Source organism: Lepidothrix coronata, unplaced genomic scaffold (assembly GCF_001604755.1).
Source record: "Lepidothrix coronata isolate B3197 unplaced genomic scaffold, Lepidothrix_coronata-1.0 Scaffold18, whole genome shotgun sequence".
Taxonomy (NCBI): domain Eukaryota; kingdom Metazoa; phylum Chordata; class Aves; order Passeriformes; family Pipridae; genus Lepidothrix; species Lepidothrix coronata.
In genome coordinates, this window is record NW_016690198.1 from 3,424,655 (window position 1) to 3,445,586 (window position 20,932).

The following is a 20,932-nucleotide window of genomic DNA, read 5'->3' on the forward strand; positions in this document are numbered from 1 at the left end:
CTGTGTCTCACCTAAAAAAATCCACTGCGCAGGCTCGAAGGGTTAATGACCTTTCCCAAATCTTCGCTCGCGAAGACTGGCCATTATTATATTTAATAGGAAATGAAGAGTCTTACTTCATAAAGTTTTTTCAAGATTTAATAGTGGCTGTAGCCAAAGCTATTACTGTCTCAGGACTAAGATGTCCTCATCCAGACCATAGATGCAGAGATCATGCCATATGCTGCTCTCTGCTGCCTCTACCAGCCACCATCGGTCCCGGTACATTCCCTCCAGCCTCTGGCACAGTCAAGGCTGCACAGGGTCCAGGAGATGCTGCTGTTGTTGGAAAGGTGCTGCCCAGACCTCAGGCAGGGGGACACCCATGGACTCTGTCCCCTGTGGAGAAGATGGAAGGGACACCACAGGGTGATAGGGGCAGTTCTCACCCAGGCAGGAAAGAGTTCTCCCTGCCTGAGTGGTCTCTGGCAACTCTCTAGGGAAGCTGATGGCAAACTGTACATAGGCCTGTTTACCCTGCTGAGAAAACCTGAAAGTCTCTATTGGTCTTCTGCAGAGCAGGCACCCTGGGTTTCTCTGCATGACCTGAAAGCATTCAGTTGTACTTTGCTTTCTTTGTAACTGGGGGATTGAAAAAAGACCACGGAAATTTCTCCTACCAATAGAAAATACATATAATAGTATTATAAAGACTCTCTGACAGTATTCATGTTTGGTTTCATATATGACTTTATTAAATCTATATTTCAGAATGAGTGTTGTCTAGCAGGCTTTCAATTCAGTTACAGCAATTGTTTCTCAGCAGACTAATTTTACTGTAAGACTAGACAAGGAAAGTAATCACTTAGGAAAATGGATTTTCCACATACATGTGCAGTACTCTCATGGCTGGTTTCCTTGTGAGAAGGTCTGGAATGGCTCCATCTTTGTTGAGTGAGCCCATGAGAAACTTGATATTTCTTTACAAGAAATTCCAGCAAGAACTGAAGTTCACGAGATTTTCCAAAACTCCATTGTGCAGCAAAAAATCAGGAAAGCAGAGCCAGTTCCCTTCGAGAACTTTAGGTCATCAGAGGCTGATAGATGGCTAAACTGAGACTCTGGGATGCTTGACTTCTGAAACACCGCTCCAAGCTATTACATACTTCTGGGAACAACAGCTCCAGGATAGATCCATGCTGTAGATGGATTCCTCAAAATTAGGATCAGGTGTCCAGGGGACTCTGGAGTCTGACTCCAGAGAGATCATGATCAAAAGCCACACTTTGAAACATAGCTCCCACCTGTTTCAAAATAAAAAAAACATCTTCCATAGGTGTGCAGTTCACAGAGGAGGAGAAGGGGAGGAAATGTGCATGAACACTGAGAGGAGGGAAAAAACATTCAAAAACTATTCATCCTTGCCCATTCTTCCACCTCAGTGGACTCCTTGCTGATCAATAATTAGTATAATGTAACAAAATGATCAACCACTGTATTAGAGTGGGTATGGGGCACATTGTCACTTGTTACTAATACAGGAATATATTATTATATATTAATATAAAAATACTATATTATAATAGATTAATTAATTATGTTTAATTAATTAACCAAACAAATATTTGTTAAAGTAATTTTATTATAATAATTATAATATTATTTCAATTTATAATGAAAATTATAAATTTATAATGATATAATTTATGTATACAGATTATATATACTGAAACTTACAGCTAGTTTGAGAAGTAAATATTTAATTTAACTAATTAATTAGAACATTTACTAATTGTATATATTTAAATATTATTAATATGTCGTTTGAAGTGGATTCTGTCCGAGCACACAGTATGTGGCATTTCTAATTAGTAATTACAGTTGCAAGAACTGAGAACTGTATCCAAACCCTGTTTTCTTCATACAGCTTTTTGGTTCTTGGTCCAAACTACCTTTTAACAAGCTAGGTTGCATCTGGGACTAAATTTTCAAATGGGCTTGTGTTTCAGTATATCAAGCTCTCCCAGCTACTGAGAGACTTGGACATTTATACATTTTCTCAGATCCTTGGTGCTGAGGCACTCTCCCAGTGGCGACCTCACCAGGCACCTTCTGGAAGCCAGACCTGGGAAACTGAGGCAGCTTCTGGAAGGTGCCATGGACATTGGCCCCAGGTTTCACCACTTCATCTGAAGTGATGACAAGGGTCCCTCAGGTCTGCAGGGCTCAGGCAGGTCCCTGCCTTGGCCTCTTGTTGCTCTGGGGAGGATCCTGAGGACCCTGGGAGCCAGGGGCCCTCCTCTTTTCGGTATGCCCAGGGCCCTGTGGCCAAGCTGGCCCTGCCCTTGCCGGGAGTGGGGGGCTGAGGCTGCAGCCCTGGGAAGAAGGACCTGCTACTGCCTCTGCCTGCCCTGGCTCCTCCTGGGGCTAGTCCTGCTCTGCAGGAACAGGTATAGATGGGGGCAAGCTGTGACTCTCATGGAGGGCAGCCTCTGGTATAGCAAGCTTCCTTCTCCACATTAGAGTCTGTGGTGCCACTGACAGAAATCCCCTTATGGAAGCTGTTGGACCTGGAGCTGCTGGAGCTGGTACTGGCCTCAGGCCTACCTGTTTCCCCTCCATCAGTGTGGGAGTGAAGGAGCCTCTGAGCCTCCTCGCTGCACTGGCTCACAATAACATTGATAAGCTCACGAACCAGTGGTGCTGCACGTCCTCTGAGGTGGTTCTGCAGCCTAAGGATCAAGGTCTCCTCGTGTAGACCATAGACACAGAGATCAGACAGGATTCTGCTCTCAGCAACCTGTACTGGCAACCACCAGTTGCAGTAAATTTCCTCAAGCCTCTGGCGTAGCCAGGGCAGCACAGGGTCCAGGAGATGCTGTTGTCGTTGGAAAAGTTCTGCCCACACTTTGGGCAGAATGCCACCCATGGGCTCTGGCCCTGCAGCCCCCTGCTCAGGTGGGGACACTGTCCCCTGCAGAGAAGATGAAGGGGATGCCCCAGGATACTGGGGGCCTCTTTTCCCCACTGCAGGAGTCTCTGGTGACTCTCCAGAAGCTCGTCTTGCCTGGCTGCTGGCCTGTGGTGACTCTCCAGGATGTGTGATGACAAACAGAAGAGAGTCCCATCTGCTCTGCTCAGAAAACCTGACAGCATCTATCGGTGTTCTGCAGAGTGGGCACGATGGATTTCTCTGTGCCCACTGCAGGATGCAGCTCAGGCAGAACTGGTGGCGACAGGGCAGAACAGAAGCCCTGCTCCTCCGAGTGTCCTGGCAGATGGGGCAGGTCCAGGCTGTCTCCATGGCCATTTTTGTGCTCTGCAGCACACTGGGAAGAACTGAGGACCAGAAGATGCTCCCTGTTGTTGGCGTCACACAGAGCAGGAGAGAACTGTGTGACTGTGTGACAGCCCTCCTGACTATCCCAGCAAGGGGAAAAAGAAATGCCCAGCTCTCTCAAGAAGGACACCCTCCTGGTTCCCTGAATCCAATCATCTGCCCCACCCCAGGGGGGTGTTTTCCCTTTACAGCTACTGAAGGTAGCCGACCTTCACTGCTACCTATAGCGCCAGGCTGCCTGAACCAAGCAGGGCTGGGAAAACACTACTGATGGCTCTGCAATGGCAGCTGCCAAAGGCAGCTCCCAACACACCGCCCAGCACTTGAAGAAGTCTGACTAGATGCTCCAGACCTCACACTCTCACTCTGCAGGAGTCAAGGCTAGAACCAGATTGGCTTAGGCTCTGCCAGAGCCCAGATATAATCAGAAAGAGATGTGATGTTACAATCCATCCCCCAGTGACGTCACAATCTGCTGCTTAGTAGGTCACCTTCCACCACTGAGTGATGTCACCATGGAATATTCCCCTCTGCAGGTGCACAGTGCCAGAAATAAAAAAAGGGAAATACCATTTCTTGTTTTCAGCTACTTGATTTCCGTGTTGCTCTCCCTCAGCCATCTGCATCATGTGGCCTTGGTCACCTTGCTAAGATCTCCTATGAGCAGGATCATGGTGGGACCAGTCAGCATGGACTGCCTGTGGCTGGATATTGCCTCCTCTCCTCATTGCCTTTCCCTGTGCAAAGCCAGGATTTGGAACACCTGGGCAGTCGGTGGCCAGCCCTGGGTGAGAGTCTCCCACCCCTGTGCATCTTGTTCCTGCTGCAGGGAGAAGCAGAAAGGGGTGTTTTCGTTCAACCTCATCCACTCCCACTGGCACTTGCCCACAGTGCCAGGTCCTTCTCTGCTTGCCAAGTCTCCATGCTTCTGGAAGCCAGTGTGTTGATGCTCCTCAAAAGCACCAGCGATGGATCCTGACCCCACATCCACAGAAAGGAGCTGGAGTTGCTGCCCTCCCTGGAGTAGTGTGTAAGGGCCACAGGCACCCTGCTCACAATTCCAGAGAGCCCAGGATCCATGAGAACAAACTGGTTTTGTCTTCTCATCTTCTCACGTGTCAAGCCTGAATTTCTTTATTGACCTTGAAGGAACCCTAGAAGCTCTCATTCTAAGACAGTTCAGATAAACTGGGCTTGAATGCCTTAACTGTGAAGATGTTTCCAGAAATACAGGAAATACAGGATCCTTTAGCGCAGGGGGAAGAATCCAGAGCAGCAGCCATCGTCTTTTTGGACTTCCCCCAAATGAAATCTGATTTCCTTTTATGACAAAGTAACCCACCTAGTTTATCAAGGGAAGCCAGTAGACGTAATATTTTTGGTTTTCAGATATTGTCTCTTGTAGTGTCCTTCTGGACAAAATGTCCAGCACACAGCTGGATAAACACATCATGGGGTGGGTGAGCAATTGGCTCACAGGTCAATCACAGAGGGTAATAGTGAAGGGGGTGACATCTGGCAGCTGGTCACTTGTGGGGTTCTGCAGGGCTCCATCCTCGGCCCAGTGCTCTTCAACATCTTTGTAAATTGCTTGGATGCAGGACTGAAAGGGGTGCTGAGCAAGTTTGCAGATGACACAAAACTGGGAGGAGTTGTTGACTCCTTTGAAGGCAGGGAGGCCTTGCAGAGAGACCTCCCCAAACCTGGGACAAGACAACCCTGGATGTTTGTACAGACTGGGAAATGAGAGGCTAGAAAGCAGTGCCATGGAAAGGGACCTATGGGTCCTGTTTGATGGCAAGTTGAATATGAGTCAGCAGTGCCCTGGCAGCCAGGAGGCTTATGAGTACTTGACAGGAAAAGTGGCTTCCCAGCCTTTTAAAGACAAAAACTTTTCTTATCAAGATTTTGCTTTTTCTCTTTGGAGTGGGAAGGGGAAGCTTCTCTTTCCTTCTTTCCGTTTTTCTTTTTTTTTTTTTTTTTTTTTGGGGGGGGGAAGGGGAAATTTTTTTTTCTTTTTTCCCTTTTTTTTTTTTTTTTTTTTTTTTTTTTTTGGAGGGGGGGTGTTGGTTTTTTTTTTAATGAAATTTACGTATGAATTTATAGAAAACAAGTGAGAAGGATCCATTTCATCATCAGTGCTGGGAGCCAGCTCCAGAGGGTATGTGTATGTGTGAAATTTGAGAGCTCCTTCTGATGACTCTGGAGAGCAAACCTATGACTAGTCCATACGTGCGTCCCTATCATTTTATTTCTGAGCATTTATTTCAAAATTCATTCTTTTAAAACTGATACTTAGGCCTAAGTTAGGTTCCTTGGGCAGTGGGCTGCAAGGAAGCTTTTCCTTCTGCCACAGGTGTCAGCACTCCTCCTGCCCCACCCTCTTGCCCACTCCCCCTGCAGCATCATGGAACCTCTGGAACCCCTGTGCCAGGACACTGCCCAACTGCCCAACAGCCCAAAACTGCCCAACGGCCCAGAGCTGCCCAACTGCCCAACGGCCACTGAGCCTGGCATCCTGCACTGCCACTGCTCCTACAGCACTTGGTTGGCTGGGTTTTTTTCCAGTTTGTTTCAGTGTTGACAAAGTCCCTGTCTTCAGTTGAAAGGTCTCAGCATGGACTGTAGGAAGGTATTTGTAATCTTTTAAACAAAGATGAGAGCTTTCCTTTGCAGGTTGGATGTTTACAATAATTGTAAAAGGTGATTAATTGTAGGATTACAATTTTACAATTGCTTGAATGAGAAGAGTTCTTAATCTGTTCTTTCACCCAGAATAAAACTGACAGAGAGAAGGAGGAGGAGTATTCAGTGCTAAATACTCCTTTGTCTGTAACTGTAGTGGAGTCCAGTAGCCAGTCCAGTGTCACCGTCTCTGGGAGTCTTCCACCAAATCAAGAAGAGATACAAAGCATCAGAAGTGAAACGGATGGCACAGTAAAGGCACAGAGTGTTGTAGCAGGGCTGCAAGATCTCCAGTGTGAGGGAAATAGTTGTACAACAGATTTCAATGTCAGTGTCAGCTCCAGTAGTAGTAAGCAACCAGAGCCAGAGCACGCTGAAAACGGTAAATGAAAGGGTAAACAGAGCTGTCTTCAAACTAACCAACTCTCATTTTAGCACTGCTGATGTATCTTCATTCTGTTATGGTCACACTGCCGGGAAGTGAATTTTTGGAGGAAGTAGTAGCCTGTTGTCTACTTCAAATGTGTGGAAATGGCATAGTCATCTAGAAAATGAAATACTGCCAGGAAGTTTCTTGGCCTTTCGTTAGGAACTGTGATGGTTTCAATGAGGAAAAGAACTGTGTAAGAACGACACTTATACTGGACCTGACACGAATAGCCCAGAGCAAGCTGTAATACATTGTAGCAAGACAGAAACATTTTGAGTACCCTGCTTACAAGTAGAAGATGCTGTTTCTTGATTCTCTGTAAGCTGTTTATTTGGAAGAGAGAAAGTGCCAGTTATTGCATGCTTGGGCAATCATTTCAAACTTGCACCTTCTGAAGTTAATGTTCTAAAAAAATACATTAATACATATAAAAATCCATAGAAGAAAAAAAACCAACCCGATATCAAGCCTTGACCCTAGCTGGGTTTCACATTCAGATGTGATTTTTCAGATCGATCCTGAGACAACTAGAGAACAGGGGATAATAAATACAGCCAACAGTTGTGCACATGATGTCAGTACACTGTTGCCTGCTTTTTAACTGTTGGCAAGGCTGGATACAAAACTTTTCTTTGTGAAAGTGACTGGCTCTTTTGCAGTACCATCAAAAGTACAGCTACTTTCACTGTGTTGTAGTGCCTAAAAAATTATTAATACTAAGGAAAAAAGTACATGTCTGACTATAATCCTGAGATGACAGAAGTGGTTTCTTCATTGCAACAAATTTCAGTTAACAATTAACTGAATTTTCTCAAAATGCTCTTAAGGTGTGTTATCTTCGTCATTCTGTTGGAACCCTTCTTTTGAAAGAATGCAACAAAATGCATTTCCTTAAACAAAGGCAAGGGTTTAAAAGAGGTCAATAGGTAGCCCTCAATAAATATATCTCTATTGCTTTGTTAATTATAGATGTATAGACTTGGAGAAAAACACACAGAACTGCAAGCATTTTTTTTTATTATTTCTGTTTCTTTCTACTTTTTGTGGGGTTTTTGTGGGGGTTTTTTGCCCATCATTATAGTGTTTAGAGACCAAAAAATCCTTCAAGATGCTCAGGAAAGAGACGGCTCCTCAAAAAAGCAGAAAACAAGCCTCAAAACATCTGTGAGCAACCAAAAGAAGAGTAAAAGTAGTAAGTACAGCAGCTCAGTGTGAAATGAAATGTGTGAAAGTACTGTGCCATTTGTTTGAAATGAATAGTAAAAAAAGTGAATCAGATGATGTAGTAATCAGTTGTTCAAAGCCTTTTTTAAAAAGTATAGCCCCATAAGCAAGAAGATGTGGATAAATTTGGCACCCACATGGAACACATTGCACTGTGTCTTTGCTTTTTCTGATGCAGGCAATTTGTTTATAGCAGTGGTTCTAAGGCAGAAAGTGTGCTGCTGCCATGATACACTTGGAGAGTAGAGTGCACTCTGTCTATATGAACCTTGGGCAGTTGGATTGTATTCAAGAGTTTCCTTCCAAGAAGTGTGTCCTTACCCCATGTCCTTATGTTCTTGCACACATGCTTTCAGCAATATACAGTTTTCAGGATGGATTGTGGAGACACAGTCAGGTACTTTCATCCACCCTCTAGCTCTGTAGGATTTTGGTTCCCATTGATCCACAGAACAGCTCTGAGTCTACCTGCACAGCAACTAACCAGGCAGTACTTCCAGTGAAAGGTTTCCCTTTCCCAGCATTCCAGAATTAGAGGGGCCCCATCACAGACCTGGTTTGTGGTGCTGTACTTGGGCACCAGTGGTGCAGAGAGCTGTGTGCCAAGCTGCCAGACCAGGATGGATTCTGTCATTTTAGAGTGAGACAGCTCCTGGTAAGCTTTGGGTTGGGTGGGAAAGTTGCTTTGTTTTTGTAATGATCTATCTTCCCACAGGCAAATGTGGACAAAATAGAGAGAGGGAGTCTGATTTTAAAGAACAGGATAATTGTTTGCCCAAAGTTTGCAAATGGAGTTTTCAAGTGTGTAAGTATCATTTTCAAAACATTGCTAGTGTGGCCTTGTGACATAACATAACAAGGCTTTTTGAATTTTCTTGTTTGGGTTTTTTTTTTCTCACTAAAATTATTCCATCCTCAGTTTGCTTAGTTCTGCGATAAATCCTGGGTGTTTTTCTTGCTGCTTTACTCCTCATTCTCTAGTTCTTGTTCAGACTCTCAGCTGATTGATTTGTAACTTTTTCCCTTTCCATTTTGCCTTAGTGAACTTGGACATGTTTCCTCCTTCTCGTAAGAAGAACTTTCAGTGTGTTTGTGTCAGTCAGCTACGGGTACACAAGCTTGTGATAAAAAACAGCAGCTGTTGCTGTGTTTCTCAGCTTTGCTGCCTGCTACCTGAAAGCAGATCACTAGGATTTGAGTACTTCCCATTTCTCCAAAATTCAGGTTTGAGAAATGCTGCAATGCAATAATTAACAGAGATTGTTTAACTTTCAGATGACTTGGAAAATTTGACCAGTGATGAGCGCATAGCACTTCTCCAAGCAAAAATGCAGGAAATTCGGAAACGTTACCTGTTGTTGAAAGCTGAGGTGGCTGCCATCGATCGGAGAAAGCGCCTAAAGAAACAGCAGGAAAGTAAGTACTGGGAACTAAAATCTACTTTTAGAGGGCCAAATTGCATGTCATGTTATTAAGGTGTTAACAAGGGTTGTATAATCTTTTGGGAGATGAGTGTATTTATGCTTGTTTTTTTTCTGAAAACACTGTATACAGTCATTTTATGACCTTTAGAAGGTCTGGGTCAGACACTTAGTGATAATGTAAGGAGAAAAACATTTACAAGCAGTCAATCTAGTTAGTTCTGTTAAGGCAGAGCTACTTTATATAGGAAACAATATACAGGAAATAAACTTTTCTAAGCAGTGAACAAAGTAACTAACATTATTAATAACTTCTAAATTTTCTTCAAGTTACAGATAAGTTTACTGTAGTATTGCCTGTGTGCTTAGTTAGTGCTTTCCCCCTAGGATAGGGAATTTATTTCATGAGTTTAAGGGAGACAATAAATTAAATGTCTCATTTCTCTGAAGCTGCCACACCTATTGCTGTAGGGAATGTTCTAGTGTGCCTACTGCTAGGAGTGTTAAAAGGATAATTTTCTCCATGTCTTGTTCACATGTGTGTTTTAAGAGTTCACTGAGAATAGGAAGAAAGACTGAAATGCCATGTGTAGTAAGATTTTATGGCTGCAACCATCACACAGGAACCGCAGTTGCTGCTTGCTTGCCAGAGCACTGTGTATGTGCAGATTCAATGCTGAGACAAGGCCCCACCTATGCCGACTCCCTGAGGAAAGAAAAAGAACAGCTGACATGCTGGTGGGCCAGGAATAAGCTCTGTTGTCATCTGGCTGGGCCCTTGATCTGCATGGCTAATGAACCAGGGCTGCAAGGGCAATCAACACCAAAATTAGGGAAAAAAGACTTTTTTGCTTTTCCATCACTAGGCATTAGATGCTGGAGTCAGTATATATGTCCTGGTTCTAGCCAGGACAGCGTTAATTTTTGCAGTAGCCAGGAGGGGGCATGGCCAGGCTATGCTATACCACCTCATGTCATTGCTGGGGGAGGGAAAGGGATTCTCTTCCAGGGAGAAGGGGTTCAGTCCACTTGAGAAAATGCAGCAAGGGGAGCTGTCTAGTATTGCATATTATTGAGTTTTTTTCCCATGTGAGTCGTTTATTTTCTTATACCCTCTGTCACTAGTATTGTTGCTATTACCATTAGTTTTCTTATTGCTGTTTCCAGTAAATTTTTCTTATCTCAACCCGTGATCCTTGATTTTTTTGCCTCCAATTCTCCTCTCCAATCTGCTGCAGCAGGGAGAAGGAGGGGGAGTGTGAGAGAGTGTTCCATGGTTTGGGAGAATCTTAGTAGGGGCACTGAAATGGGAAGTACCTTTCCTACACCACAAAAATATACCAATGCTTGTTGAATAGGAAAAGATTCTAACTGCTTATTTATAAATGCTTATAGCCTGTGTTTTCTTCTTCGTTTGCAGGGGCTGTTGCCATGTCAAGTTCCTCACCAGATGGAATGTCAGGGGAGTGCAGGTAACAGCAGGACTTGACAAAGCACTTCACACGCAGTGGCTGCTGAGGGACACTCTTTTTAATCAGTCCTGAAAACCAAATATTCATTAAAATAATCAAGCAAACAAACAAACAAAAAAATACTAATGTTTACGAGTTTGAATTAGATTTAAAAAGGATACTCTGGGTTTTAAGAATCCATTAATTGGAATGCAACTACAATACTTTGCCATTTTTCAATAAAACGGGACTTTCTAATTTTTATAAATTACATGATTAAAAAAAGAAAGAAAATGTCTAACAAACTATTAAGTTTTAAGGTATGAGGATTGCATTCAGCCTGTTTAAAATGTGTATTTCTTCATAATGGATTAAACAGGTATATTTTTGTGTTTTCTTGTAACTGTTTGTCTTCCTGTTAAAGCAACAAATACTTCATTTGTAATGCTTATTTTATGATGAGTTTCAAGGAGAAGGCTTGAAGAGAGAGGTGTGAGCTCATAAAAGCTTATAGAAAAAAGCTCTAAAATATATATTAGGTTCTGTAGAAAATGGAGTTATGCAACATATTGTACAAATGTAAGCCAAGGCGTCTAAACGAAAATGTCATAATTTGTGAATCCCTGATTTTAACAGTTTGATTAAGCAACAGTAGTATCCTCATGAAAATAACATTAAGCTGCAGAATCGGTTGGTAAGTGATTAATTCAAACCCATTCTCTTTTTCAGCAAGAAGTAAAAATGTAGACCATCATTAATGTAGCACCAGTCAAAGCAAAGCTGAATTTTGATTCTTTTTCACTATGGTAGTTTGAAAATATCCTGAAGATATTCACTGACTCCTTACATCAACTGCCTCAAGTTCAGATTCGGTGCAACTGAAACTAGAATAAAACTTGTTCTCTGCCTACATCGTGTCTGACTGTAGTTGTTAACCAAAATACTGTTATACCTGAAAAATGACACATTACTGATGAGACTGGTAAATCACAAATGATGATAAGCTTTGGAAGTGCTGACTGTGTTAAGAATTACCAGTGATCCAGGGCTGGTGGGAGCCGTTTTAATAATTTCAGTGAGGTTACAGGAAAAAGAGAGGATATTTACACCCAGACTGAACAGCAAGTAAACTGAAACAGTAGGCAGAAAGGAACCTTCTGCGCACTAAGACAGATAGACAGGTAGTAGAACTAAAGACCACTGCAGCCAGTGCCATCCTAAAGAAAAACAGAAAACAAAACAAACAAAAACCAGAAAAAAACCAGCACCATGTGTGAGACAACCATTAAGTTATTTTAACTTGATGACTACCCTGCTCTAAACTTTAAGCATCATTACCTTTTCTATCTTTTTAAAGCCTAAGGTTCTTCTTTCAAGTTACCTACTTGTAGTTGCACTCTCAATAGCATTCTGGAGAACACCAGTGTCACAACTTCTACAGGACAGTGCAGTTTGAATAAGCACTTGATTTCTAACGGAGGAAGAACAAAAAGCACCAGCACTCACTTATTAAATTGACAAGCTCACTACCACACTTCCAAAGCAAAAGGCTACAGGAATAATGAATGCCAAGCAAACCAGTCGAGATCTGCACACACTGGAACATACGCAGAATCTTATTCAACAAAATCCCAACACCGTAGTGCTGCACTGGCTAGAAATCTTTCCAGTGTTCTAATGAGAAGACTCAACTTGTTTCTAGGAAAGAAAATGTTTGAGGCAAACACTAGCAGATGATGTTTCAACCAAATGTAAGTTTAAAAAAATACATTTTTTTAATATATGTATTTAGAAAAGGCTGGAGAATGAAATGGCAATAGAAAAGAAAAATCTGTTCAAGGAGTAAATGGTAGAGATTGTCACCACACAATCTAAACATTGCAATTGCAGATCATTTATTCAGAACACATGAGCCAGAAGTCGCACACTCCCTGGGATAGGGGAGGGACTCTCTCTCCCCTTTAACAGGTTACAGCGAGAAGTTCTCACTGCTTTGTGAGCTCAGGCCCAGTTAGCAGAAGGCAGTGTTTCTGTCAGCTGAAGCAAGGCAGAAAGATCTCCAAGCAGCTTCCTTGCTGTCTCTTGCTCATGAGCCCCTTTCTTCAACTCTTCTTCCTTCTGCTGATGGGAAGGTAAAGTACATCCTCTCTGTGTGAGCCCACGCTGTGCCCCTCCTTGTCTACAGTAAGACCTGTGACTACTCTCCAAAGACATTTACACATGGAAGCCAGTTGAGAGGTGTACTATGGAAGCATAAGCTGCAGTGGCAGCATGGCATTGTGACAAAACAGCAGTTCCTCACTTTACAGAAATTGTCCTAAAACAGTAGCTTGCAATATCTGTCAAGTTTTTACCTCACAGGAGAACAGATGCAGCCAAAAAAACCCATTTATTTTAAAACGAGTGCTCTGAACTATGCAAGCAGGTACAGGCAGCTCCCAATTTGAGTATACAGAGCATCAGTGAGTGGTGAAAGCAGAGTCACCACTGACATCAATGAGAAGTTTTAGCACCAGCCTTTGGGTTTTTTACCCCCTGAACATGAATTAGGTCTGGTCTGTCTGTTCTCACTTGCCAACTGCCATAGGGAAGTGTATCCACCAGGTAAAAGAGGTCCAAGAGAGCTGAACCCCAAGGCCAGCTGGTGAGCATCAAATGGATGCACTGTTTGAAGGGCTTTCAGAATTCTACAGCAGCTGCCACATAGTTTCCAGTGACATAGCCCAAAGCAGTCTTTAAACAAAACATCCAGCTCAGTGTCTGCCTGTGTGCCAAAGAACAGCTACTTCTGGCTCATGACTTGTGTATTATATAGACTTGGTCCAAAAACAAATGCGACAGATGTAAAAAAACTGAAGACTGATGGCAACTGAAATCTAACAGTAATTTTTCTATTCCATCAACTAGTTATAAAATTATCCAACTTGTGCACTTACATAAGAGAACACAGTAACTAACAAAAAGAAAGCCTTTTATTCAAAAGAGGTTCATGTATCTTTACAAGAAAGTCATGATTTCAACTTACAAAGTCAACATTGCCATCAGTACCTTTCCTGAAGAGAAAATCCTTGTCTATTGTAAAATGTTAAGTGTATAAACACAGCAAACAGACAATCCACACCAAAACACACCTCTATCCCAAAATCTCTATTTAGATTTTACACATACACATATAAAATATATATGAATAACATGTCTTCACAGATGACAACCGCATCACTTTATACTTCAGGTCCTTCTCCTCCAGGAACCAGCTATAAAAGAATAGGACATTTTTGTATTAGTGCCATAGAGTTGATCTTTACAAACTCATACATGACAGCTCTTGCTTTACAACAAGCATTTTAGTAGATGGAGACTTCATGGCAGACCACAAGTGTTTTTTAGACTCAGTATTACCTTCCTCTCACAAAAGAGGAAGTCAGTTATGGCAAGAGACAAACATACCAAAAAGGCAGCAGGAAGTAAGTCAGCAGAGCATTTTCTTGTGAAAGAAGCAAAGAACTGAACAACAGAAGAAGAAATATAAAAGCAAAAACATGGGAAAAAAAATAACCATTCCTTATCTTTGTCATAATCAGTTGAGCATTTCTAAAGAGAAAGAGCTTCACTGTTTTTGGGACCAAAATAAGAAAGATTCCAAAGCACAGACTTTCTGATATGGGAAGATGTGTCCCCAAAAGAGACCCAAGATCTAATGTAGAAATGTATCTATGTCTTGCTGAAAATTTGCACTCTAAGAATCACCAGCTTCTGCTTCACAGGCAGTACACCACCAGCCTAAATGGATGGTAGGAATTTCACCCCATATGAGGAGTCAGAACATGTGCTGTCCTGTAAGGATGCAGAACAAAAACCAAAGCGGAAAAAGGCTTCAAAATTAAGTCAAGAATGGCATTTGCTCAGACACAAAGTGCAGAGGTGCAAGGCAGGTAAAACAATAAAAATGGAGATAATTTCTCACTCATACAGAACCAACTTAGACTCAAGTTAGCCTTCCTCTTCCTACAAAATTAGGAATACACTCGTGTCCAAAGTCTGGGCTTTGTGGCCATCTATGCAGACAAGCAAAAGACCTGCTCGGGTCTGCCTGTGTGCATCTAAGAAGCTGCAGAATTCAACTCAGGGATGCATAATCACAACATTTAATTGCTGTTTCAGTACTAATCTACACACATCAGCACATGACAAACTAAAAATCCTAGTGCTTTTGATTTGGTATAATCCAACACACCTCCAGATTTTTTGGCAGAGCACATAAAGGTGTAGCTCTCATGGTATCATGATCACCAAATGACTCAATGAGCTTGTCAGCATCCAAACTGCTGCAAACACACATGTACACACAGGAATGTCTGACCCATGTGCACAAGCAAACACTCCAGAGCTAAAAGCCCCTGGAAGAGCTGGCCTATAACTACTTAAAAGAAGGCTGTAGCCAGGTGGGGGTTAGCTTCTTCTCCTAGGCAACTAGTGACAGGACAAGCTGCATCAGAGGAGGCTTGGGATGGATATCAGGAAGCATTTCTTCATTGGAAAGGTTGTCAGGCATTGGAATGTACTGCCCAGGGAAGTGGTGGAGACACTATCCCTGCAAGTGTGCAAGAAACAACTGGACATGACACTTTAGTTGGCATGGTGGTGTTCGGTCAAAGGTTGGATTCTACAATCTTGGAGATCTTTTCCAACCTTAAGAATTCCATAGTTCTAATAAAATCAGCGACTCCTTGCATGAAGACCAGAAAAACAATCACAAAAACAAAACTAGAGCCATGGTCTTTGCATTATTCTTTTGTAAACCACAGCATGTAACAAGTAAGGCAGTAAGGTCAGTTTTCCAACATAATTCATAAACAAAGATGACCCAGAAGGTACTTGAAAATTCCTGATGCAATGGAACTGTCTGGAAAGCTCAGTTTAGAGTAGTGAAACTCAACTGCTGATTTACAGGTACAGAAAATCAACACATGAGCAATGATCACTTACCATTGTTATGTTATTTCCATTTAGCAGAATCTGGTCTAGCTTGGTGATTCTTCTGCCCTCAGGTGTAATCTCACTGAAGGAGGATTAGAAACAGCAAGTGAGAACGCAGAACCAGGGACAACAGCTCCAGTTTTGACCACAGAACTGACAGAAATCTCTGTGTTAGTTCCTTGTTGGAACTAACAAACAAATCAGCCACACTGCAGTGTGATCTTAATAAAGGGACCACCTGGGTGAAGAAAGCTACCTGCCCTCTAAAAACGATCTCTTCTACTCAGTACATGAAGATGTGTGTTCACCCTCTAAAGCTTGGCAATTTCTTGAATACCACATATCAACATGGCATAACAAAGTAATAAACACTTATCCTTTAGTTTCCTACCTTTTTTAATCTCTGCCTAGGCCTTAAGGAGACGGAAATGGAAAGTTCAACACAATCAAAATTACGATCACAACTCAGGAACCGCATTACAACTGTAAATCATGCAATAGCTACTCTATGGCGTGGCTGTCCTGAACAGATCACCCTACTCTAGTTTCAGTCCAAGGAAAAACTGGTTAGCTGGCAAGTATTCCAAAAATATAATATTTTGCTTACAGATCTTATACTGTATTTTGCCTCAGCAAACCGAACATTAAATAGCAAAAAGAGTAATACTTACAATTCTGTGACATCTTCCAACACCATATCTGAAAATCCAGTTTCAAAGAAAACAAGGCCCAAAGTTTTATATCAAAAACATTTAATGCTATTTTCAGTGTATACCATACCGTGATTTTACCTGAAAGTTGAAAATATCAGAATAATACAACTGATCCATATAAAAAGGTTCTACCCAGTGAACTCAAAATTCTCACAAGCAATAAACGAATTGAGCCAAAGGACTGAAGTGGGCAGCCCTGAACTCCCATCGAAGGATACTGACGAAGTCATCGAATCCCAGAAGTGTCCCGACAATTTCTTTGTCGCTCTTCATCACGATGTGAATGCGTGACCCTATGCACTTGTCCACAAGCTCTGTAACCACACGGGGAAATGTATGTTGTACAAAGCACCCTCTTGCGCCTTACAACTTGTTTGTTGTTATTTACAGACACACGGACACGGACACGGACACATCCCCCTACACATCAGCCCCCCCACACCCTCACACCCACGCCCACCACACACTCCCTCCCTCAGCCCCACACTCACAGATGCCCAACACCCCCCCCCAACGCCCCCACTCCCTCTCTACTCCGCCCGCCCTCCCACACCCCTCCAAAATGCCGCCGGGGCGCGCGCGGGACCCGCCGCCCCACGTGGGGCGCGCTCCTGCCCTCCCGCTTCCCGCCAGGCGGCAGCGCCGCTCAGGACACGCAGAGGGCCCCTCAGCCTCCCGTCCCCGCCAGCAGAGGGACCCCAGCCCCGGGCGGAACCCGCCGGGCCCCCCGGTACCGAGCGGCAGGAGCTGGGACGGGTTAGACACCGCGCCCGCCGCCATGTCGGAGCCAGGCCTGACCAATCGCTGCCACCGCCCGCACACGTGACGGGCTGCCTGCCAGCTCGGCAGCCCCGGCGAGCGGATGGCAGAGAGGTCGCTCCGCACCCCGCTCCGCCCCGCCCGCCGCTGGCCAGTCGCGACACATGCGTGTCCCGACAGTGGCTCTTGCTGTTCCTCTGTGTAGAGACTTGGAGGAAAACCGCCTTTCCCCCCGTTCTATCTCCTCCTGCTGGCCCCGCCGGTGCCAGGGTGTCCCCAGGGAGCTATCGCGACCGCGGGCTGTGCAGAATGCGGGGAGCGTTTTGTGCGCTGTGTATCACAGCTATTACAGAATCGCGGGATCAGTCAGGTTGGAGGAGACCTCTGGGTTCATCGAGTCCAACCTGTGACCGAACATCGCCATGTCGACCACCAAGTGCCACATCCAGTCTTCCCTCAAACACTTCAGGGATGGTGACTCCACCACCTCCCCGGGCAGCCCATTCCTATGTCTCGTCACCCTTTCTGTGAAGAAATTCCTACTAATGTCCCATCTAAATCTCCCCTGGTGCAGCTTGAGTCTGTCTCCTCTCAGACACAGCTGCAGAGTCATGCTGGGTTTGTAACACTGCCTGGTTTTGTGGGAGGCAGAGCATTTCACAGGTTACCGCACCTCCTGATTGTTACCTTTCTCTACTCTTTACATTCCCTTCCTGTAGCAGCCGACTGTTCTTCCAGCTTGTGCCTTTGACACATGTTCCTTTGACACTTGTTCCTTCCGAGTTCCCTCGGGGAATTTTTCATTGAATTCCTAACACCGGAGTGCCAATATGCATTAGAAAGAGCTGATTCTGGTGTGAATCAACAGCTGCTCTTTGCAGATTGTGCTGTGAACCTGCGCTGGGAGTAGCAGTGAGCAAAGGCCACCGTATCGCAGGAGAGAGAGCACCTCTTGGTCACAGGGAGCAAGCTGGGCACACCTCAAGCCTCCCAAACCCAGCATATAGGCTCCTTTCTCCACTCTGTTCTCTCCTTTCCTTCCTTCCCTTTCTTCCTTCCTCAGTCTTCCTCCTTTCCCCCCTCTCCTCTGTCTCTCTTACCACCTTTTTCTGTCCCTGTTGAGATAATTCATTAACATCTAGCGGTATTTTGTTCTTCCAACACCAGAGCAAAAAACAGTTAACGTTCCCAAACCTTTCTTCCTCATGTTTGATTTCTTCCAGAAAGAAAATGCTGCTTCTCAATTCTTCATATTCTGCACATCAAATATATCAACATACTTTCTTTTTGGCAATTTATAAAGAATATTCATTTACAGCAAGCAGGTCTGAACAAATCTGCTGTCCTTGGTGCCAGGAAAATCCCTGTACATAAATTTCAGAAAGAATGTCCAAGACACAGATAGGAACCAATTTTATCCCTAACAAAAAGGTTACTGCTTAAATCAGGAATACTCCCATCAAGTGGAGACCTCTCAGATATGCAGCTGATAACTAATCATGCCTGGTCTGGCGGGAGGCATCCTTCTTGTAGGAACACACCAACAAAATAGATTCAGCTATGAAATGTGTGCCTGAACAATGCAGGGTGTTGAAGGGATGCATCCTGCTGTATTGCCTTTCATGTGCTGCATTTCAAGCTGGACAGCATCCCACACTGAGAGATACAGATCACAGAAGTCTTTAGGAAGTTCTGTTCAGTGGCTTCTACTGACAACCAAACACACAATTATCAGCACTGAAATTAAGGAATGTAGTGTTCCTGGTAAGATCGGTTTCTGCACTCTGGTAAAACCACAGTGCAGATGGCTCATCAGCAGAGGACTCTCTATCCTGAAAACAGGAGGCTGGCAACAAAGCTGCAGCATACTCTGTGTTGCTCCCTTTCCTGTTAGTTCACGAGCAAAAGAGCCTATAGCAATGAGAAACATAAAGCATTGACACAAGGCAGTTCACTTGCTTAAAATCAAGTGTTGCATATGAGTGATGCTGCCTAGACCACTTACACAGGTCCTGGTTCTTGCAAGCAAGTAGGAGAGAAGGCACGAGTCAAATTGTTCTGCTTAGGAGTGTTGCAAAGTAAAACCACTTTATGCTTCCACAAAATCTTGCCCTGTGGTGTGTAGCATGGACTTTTTAATACAAATAATGAACCTTTTATGCGCTGCTACTGTCGGGTAACCAGTGTTTCCTAAGCTGAGATGAGTCACCACTTCCCTTCGTCTCACAACACTTACTCAGTCAAAATCAGTAGTGCCCTCGGTACGCACACAGCATAACCTTGCTTTTCTGGAGCTTGATTCTGGAAGTCAAGGGGAGGAATGTGAGAGAAAGACTTTACAACCATCTTATTTAGGGCCCACGTTAAACTCTTGGTTTCATCTCACCCCTAGAGAATGGCTCCCCCACTGAGCTATTCAGAAAAAGGACTTGGATCCTTTTTTTTTTTTTTAAATAGCAAGAAATCAGGTGATGTTGGAAGATTTCAATCACTTCAAAAAACATCTCCATGGTCTCACTGTCAAGCAGGATTAGCACTCGTCAGCTGCAAATGCAGAGTGCCTACTTCAGTGGCTGAGGGAAATAATTCAATTAAGGTAATGAGGATTGCTAAGACAGTTTAAAATAATCATTGACATTAGATGATGCTTCTCTTACTGGTGGATGGGATTTAGTATGAGCATTCCTGTGGTGAGCCCAGTTAGGCAGAAACAAAAGGGCACAAATTGTTTACACATCAAGAATAAGGATTAGGAGACACACTTTGATAACACTTGACAGTCAATCCACACAAAATCCTCTGAAGTCAGTAGCAATGACTCCAGAATAGCATTAGACAGTGTAAATCTGAGTTCTTGTTAATATGCAGTAAGATGGCTTTCCCTTAGAGATGCAGAGTAGCAGCTGTGAAAACTTGGGAAACTGGATCCATCTCAATCATGAACTTCACTCACAGATGGAGCACAGAACCTCTCCTAGAGCAAGCTGGTGCAGTATGCCAGTTCTCTACACACAAATGTGTTATAACCTGCTGAACTGCAGGGTCAGGCTTTAAAAATTGCTTTCAGTAACTGCTGCTGTTGCAGAAGTCATCCAAAACCCAGGTTGTGGTGTCTCTGCTGCAGTTGTGCCCTTGCACAGCCTGGTGGTCCAGGAAATTGTTTAGATTTGTGGCTGTCCAGAGTACATTTCTACTTCCTCCTTGATAAAAGCTTTCATCATCATCCTGTGTGTCAGCTGATCCACTGACTAATCTTTTCACTTCGTCTACTTTTCTTTTTTGTAGGATTATTAGTTTTCAGTAGGAAAAGAACTTCGACTACAACTTCTCTTAAGCTACTTTAAAGTCCTGTGTCCTGTGCACCCAAAAAAAGCCCCAGACAACTACTTGACCATAATAACACATCACTGAAAGAGAACTTACCCACATTTCTAGACAAAAGCTTTTTTTAATCAAAGTACTGTATAAATAGTCTTGAAATTTTTTGGTTGTACAGCAACTGACATAGGAGAAACATAAACAGCAAGAAGAGAGTCATTTTGGAAGGTGCCCACACAATGCAGTGATGCCTACTGTATCTGTTTTTTAAAACTTAACTAAGCAACACAATATAAAGTACCTCCAATCACACATTTAGTTACTACATATTTGAAATTTATATCCCATCATTGGGTAACACTAATTGCATGCACCTTTCTAGCTCACCCCATAACTTTTGTATCCAGAGAACTGTGAAAAGATGTAGCAGGTCCCAAATAATTCCTGGCATCTGGAGGCAAATACTGTGAATTCTACTTCAACAGGAACATATTTATGAATATTGGTGCCTGGATTACTAATGTGGTGAGCAAAGAGCCAGGAACCACACTACCTTGCTAAGCACAGCTGATTATGAACAACAGTGAACCTGTACACTTTGTGATGTTCAGCAATAGAAGTGCTGATCAAGTCTC

At 43.4% G+C, this 20,932-nt stretch overlaps 3 protein-coding genes across 3 annotated transcripts; 1 reads left to right on the plus strand and 2 right to left on the minus strand.

Moving 5' to 3' along the window:
* Nucleotides 1-685: 685 nt before the first annotated feature.
* LOC108493683 (uncharacterized RING finger protein C16G5.03-like) lies at nt 686-3,719 on the minus strand. Its single transcript, XM_017807373.1, has 2 exons — nt 2,587-3,719; nt 686-1,283 (listed from the first exon to the last, which is right to left on the minus strand). The coding sequence occupies exons 1-2, from the start codon at nt 3,287-3,289 to the stop codon at nt 1,252-1,254; spliced, it is 735 nt and encodes a 244-aa protein (XP_017662862.1). The 5' UTR covers nt 3,290-3,719; the 3' UTR covers nt 686-1,251.
* Nucleotides 3,720-5,794: 2,075 nt separating this feature from the next.
* LOC108493684 (AT-rich interactive domain-containing protein 4B-like) lies at nt 5,795-11,439 on the plus strand. Its single transcript, XM_017807374.1, has 7 exons — nt 5,795-5,951; nt 6,095-6,386; nt 7,516-7,626; nt 8,374-8,463; nt 8,934-9,074; nt 10,500-10,551; nt 11,260-11,439. The coding sequence occupies exons 1-7, from the start codon at nt 5,937-5,939 to the stop codon at nt 11,267-11,269; spliced, it is 711 nt and encodes a 236-aa protein (XP_017662863.1). The 5' UTR covers nt 5,795-5,936; the 3' UTR covers nt 11,270-11,439.
* A 969-nt stretch (nt 11,440-12,408) lies between these two features.
* LSM5 (LSM5 homolog, U6 small nuclear RNA and mRNA degradation associated) lies at nt 12,409-17,062 on the minus strand. Its single transcript, XM_017807376.1, has 5 exons — nt 16,955-17,062; nt 16,439-16,534; nt 16,179-16,206; nt 15,517-15,589; nt 12,409-13,784 (listed from the first exon to the last, which is right to left on the minus strand). Exons 1-5 carry the CDS (start codon nt 16,998-17,000, stop codon nt 13,752-13,754), a joined length of 276 nt encoding a protein of 91 aa, XP_017662865.1. The 5' UTR covers nt 17,001-17,062; the 3' UTR covers nt 12,409-13,751.
* Between the last annotated feature and the right edge of the window lie 3,870 nt (nt 17,063-20,932).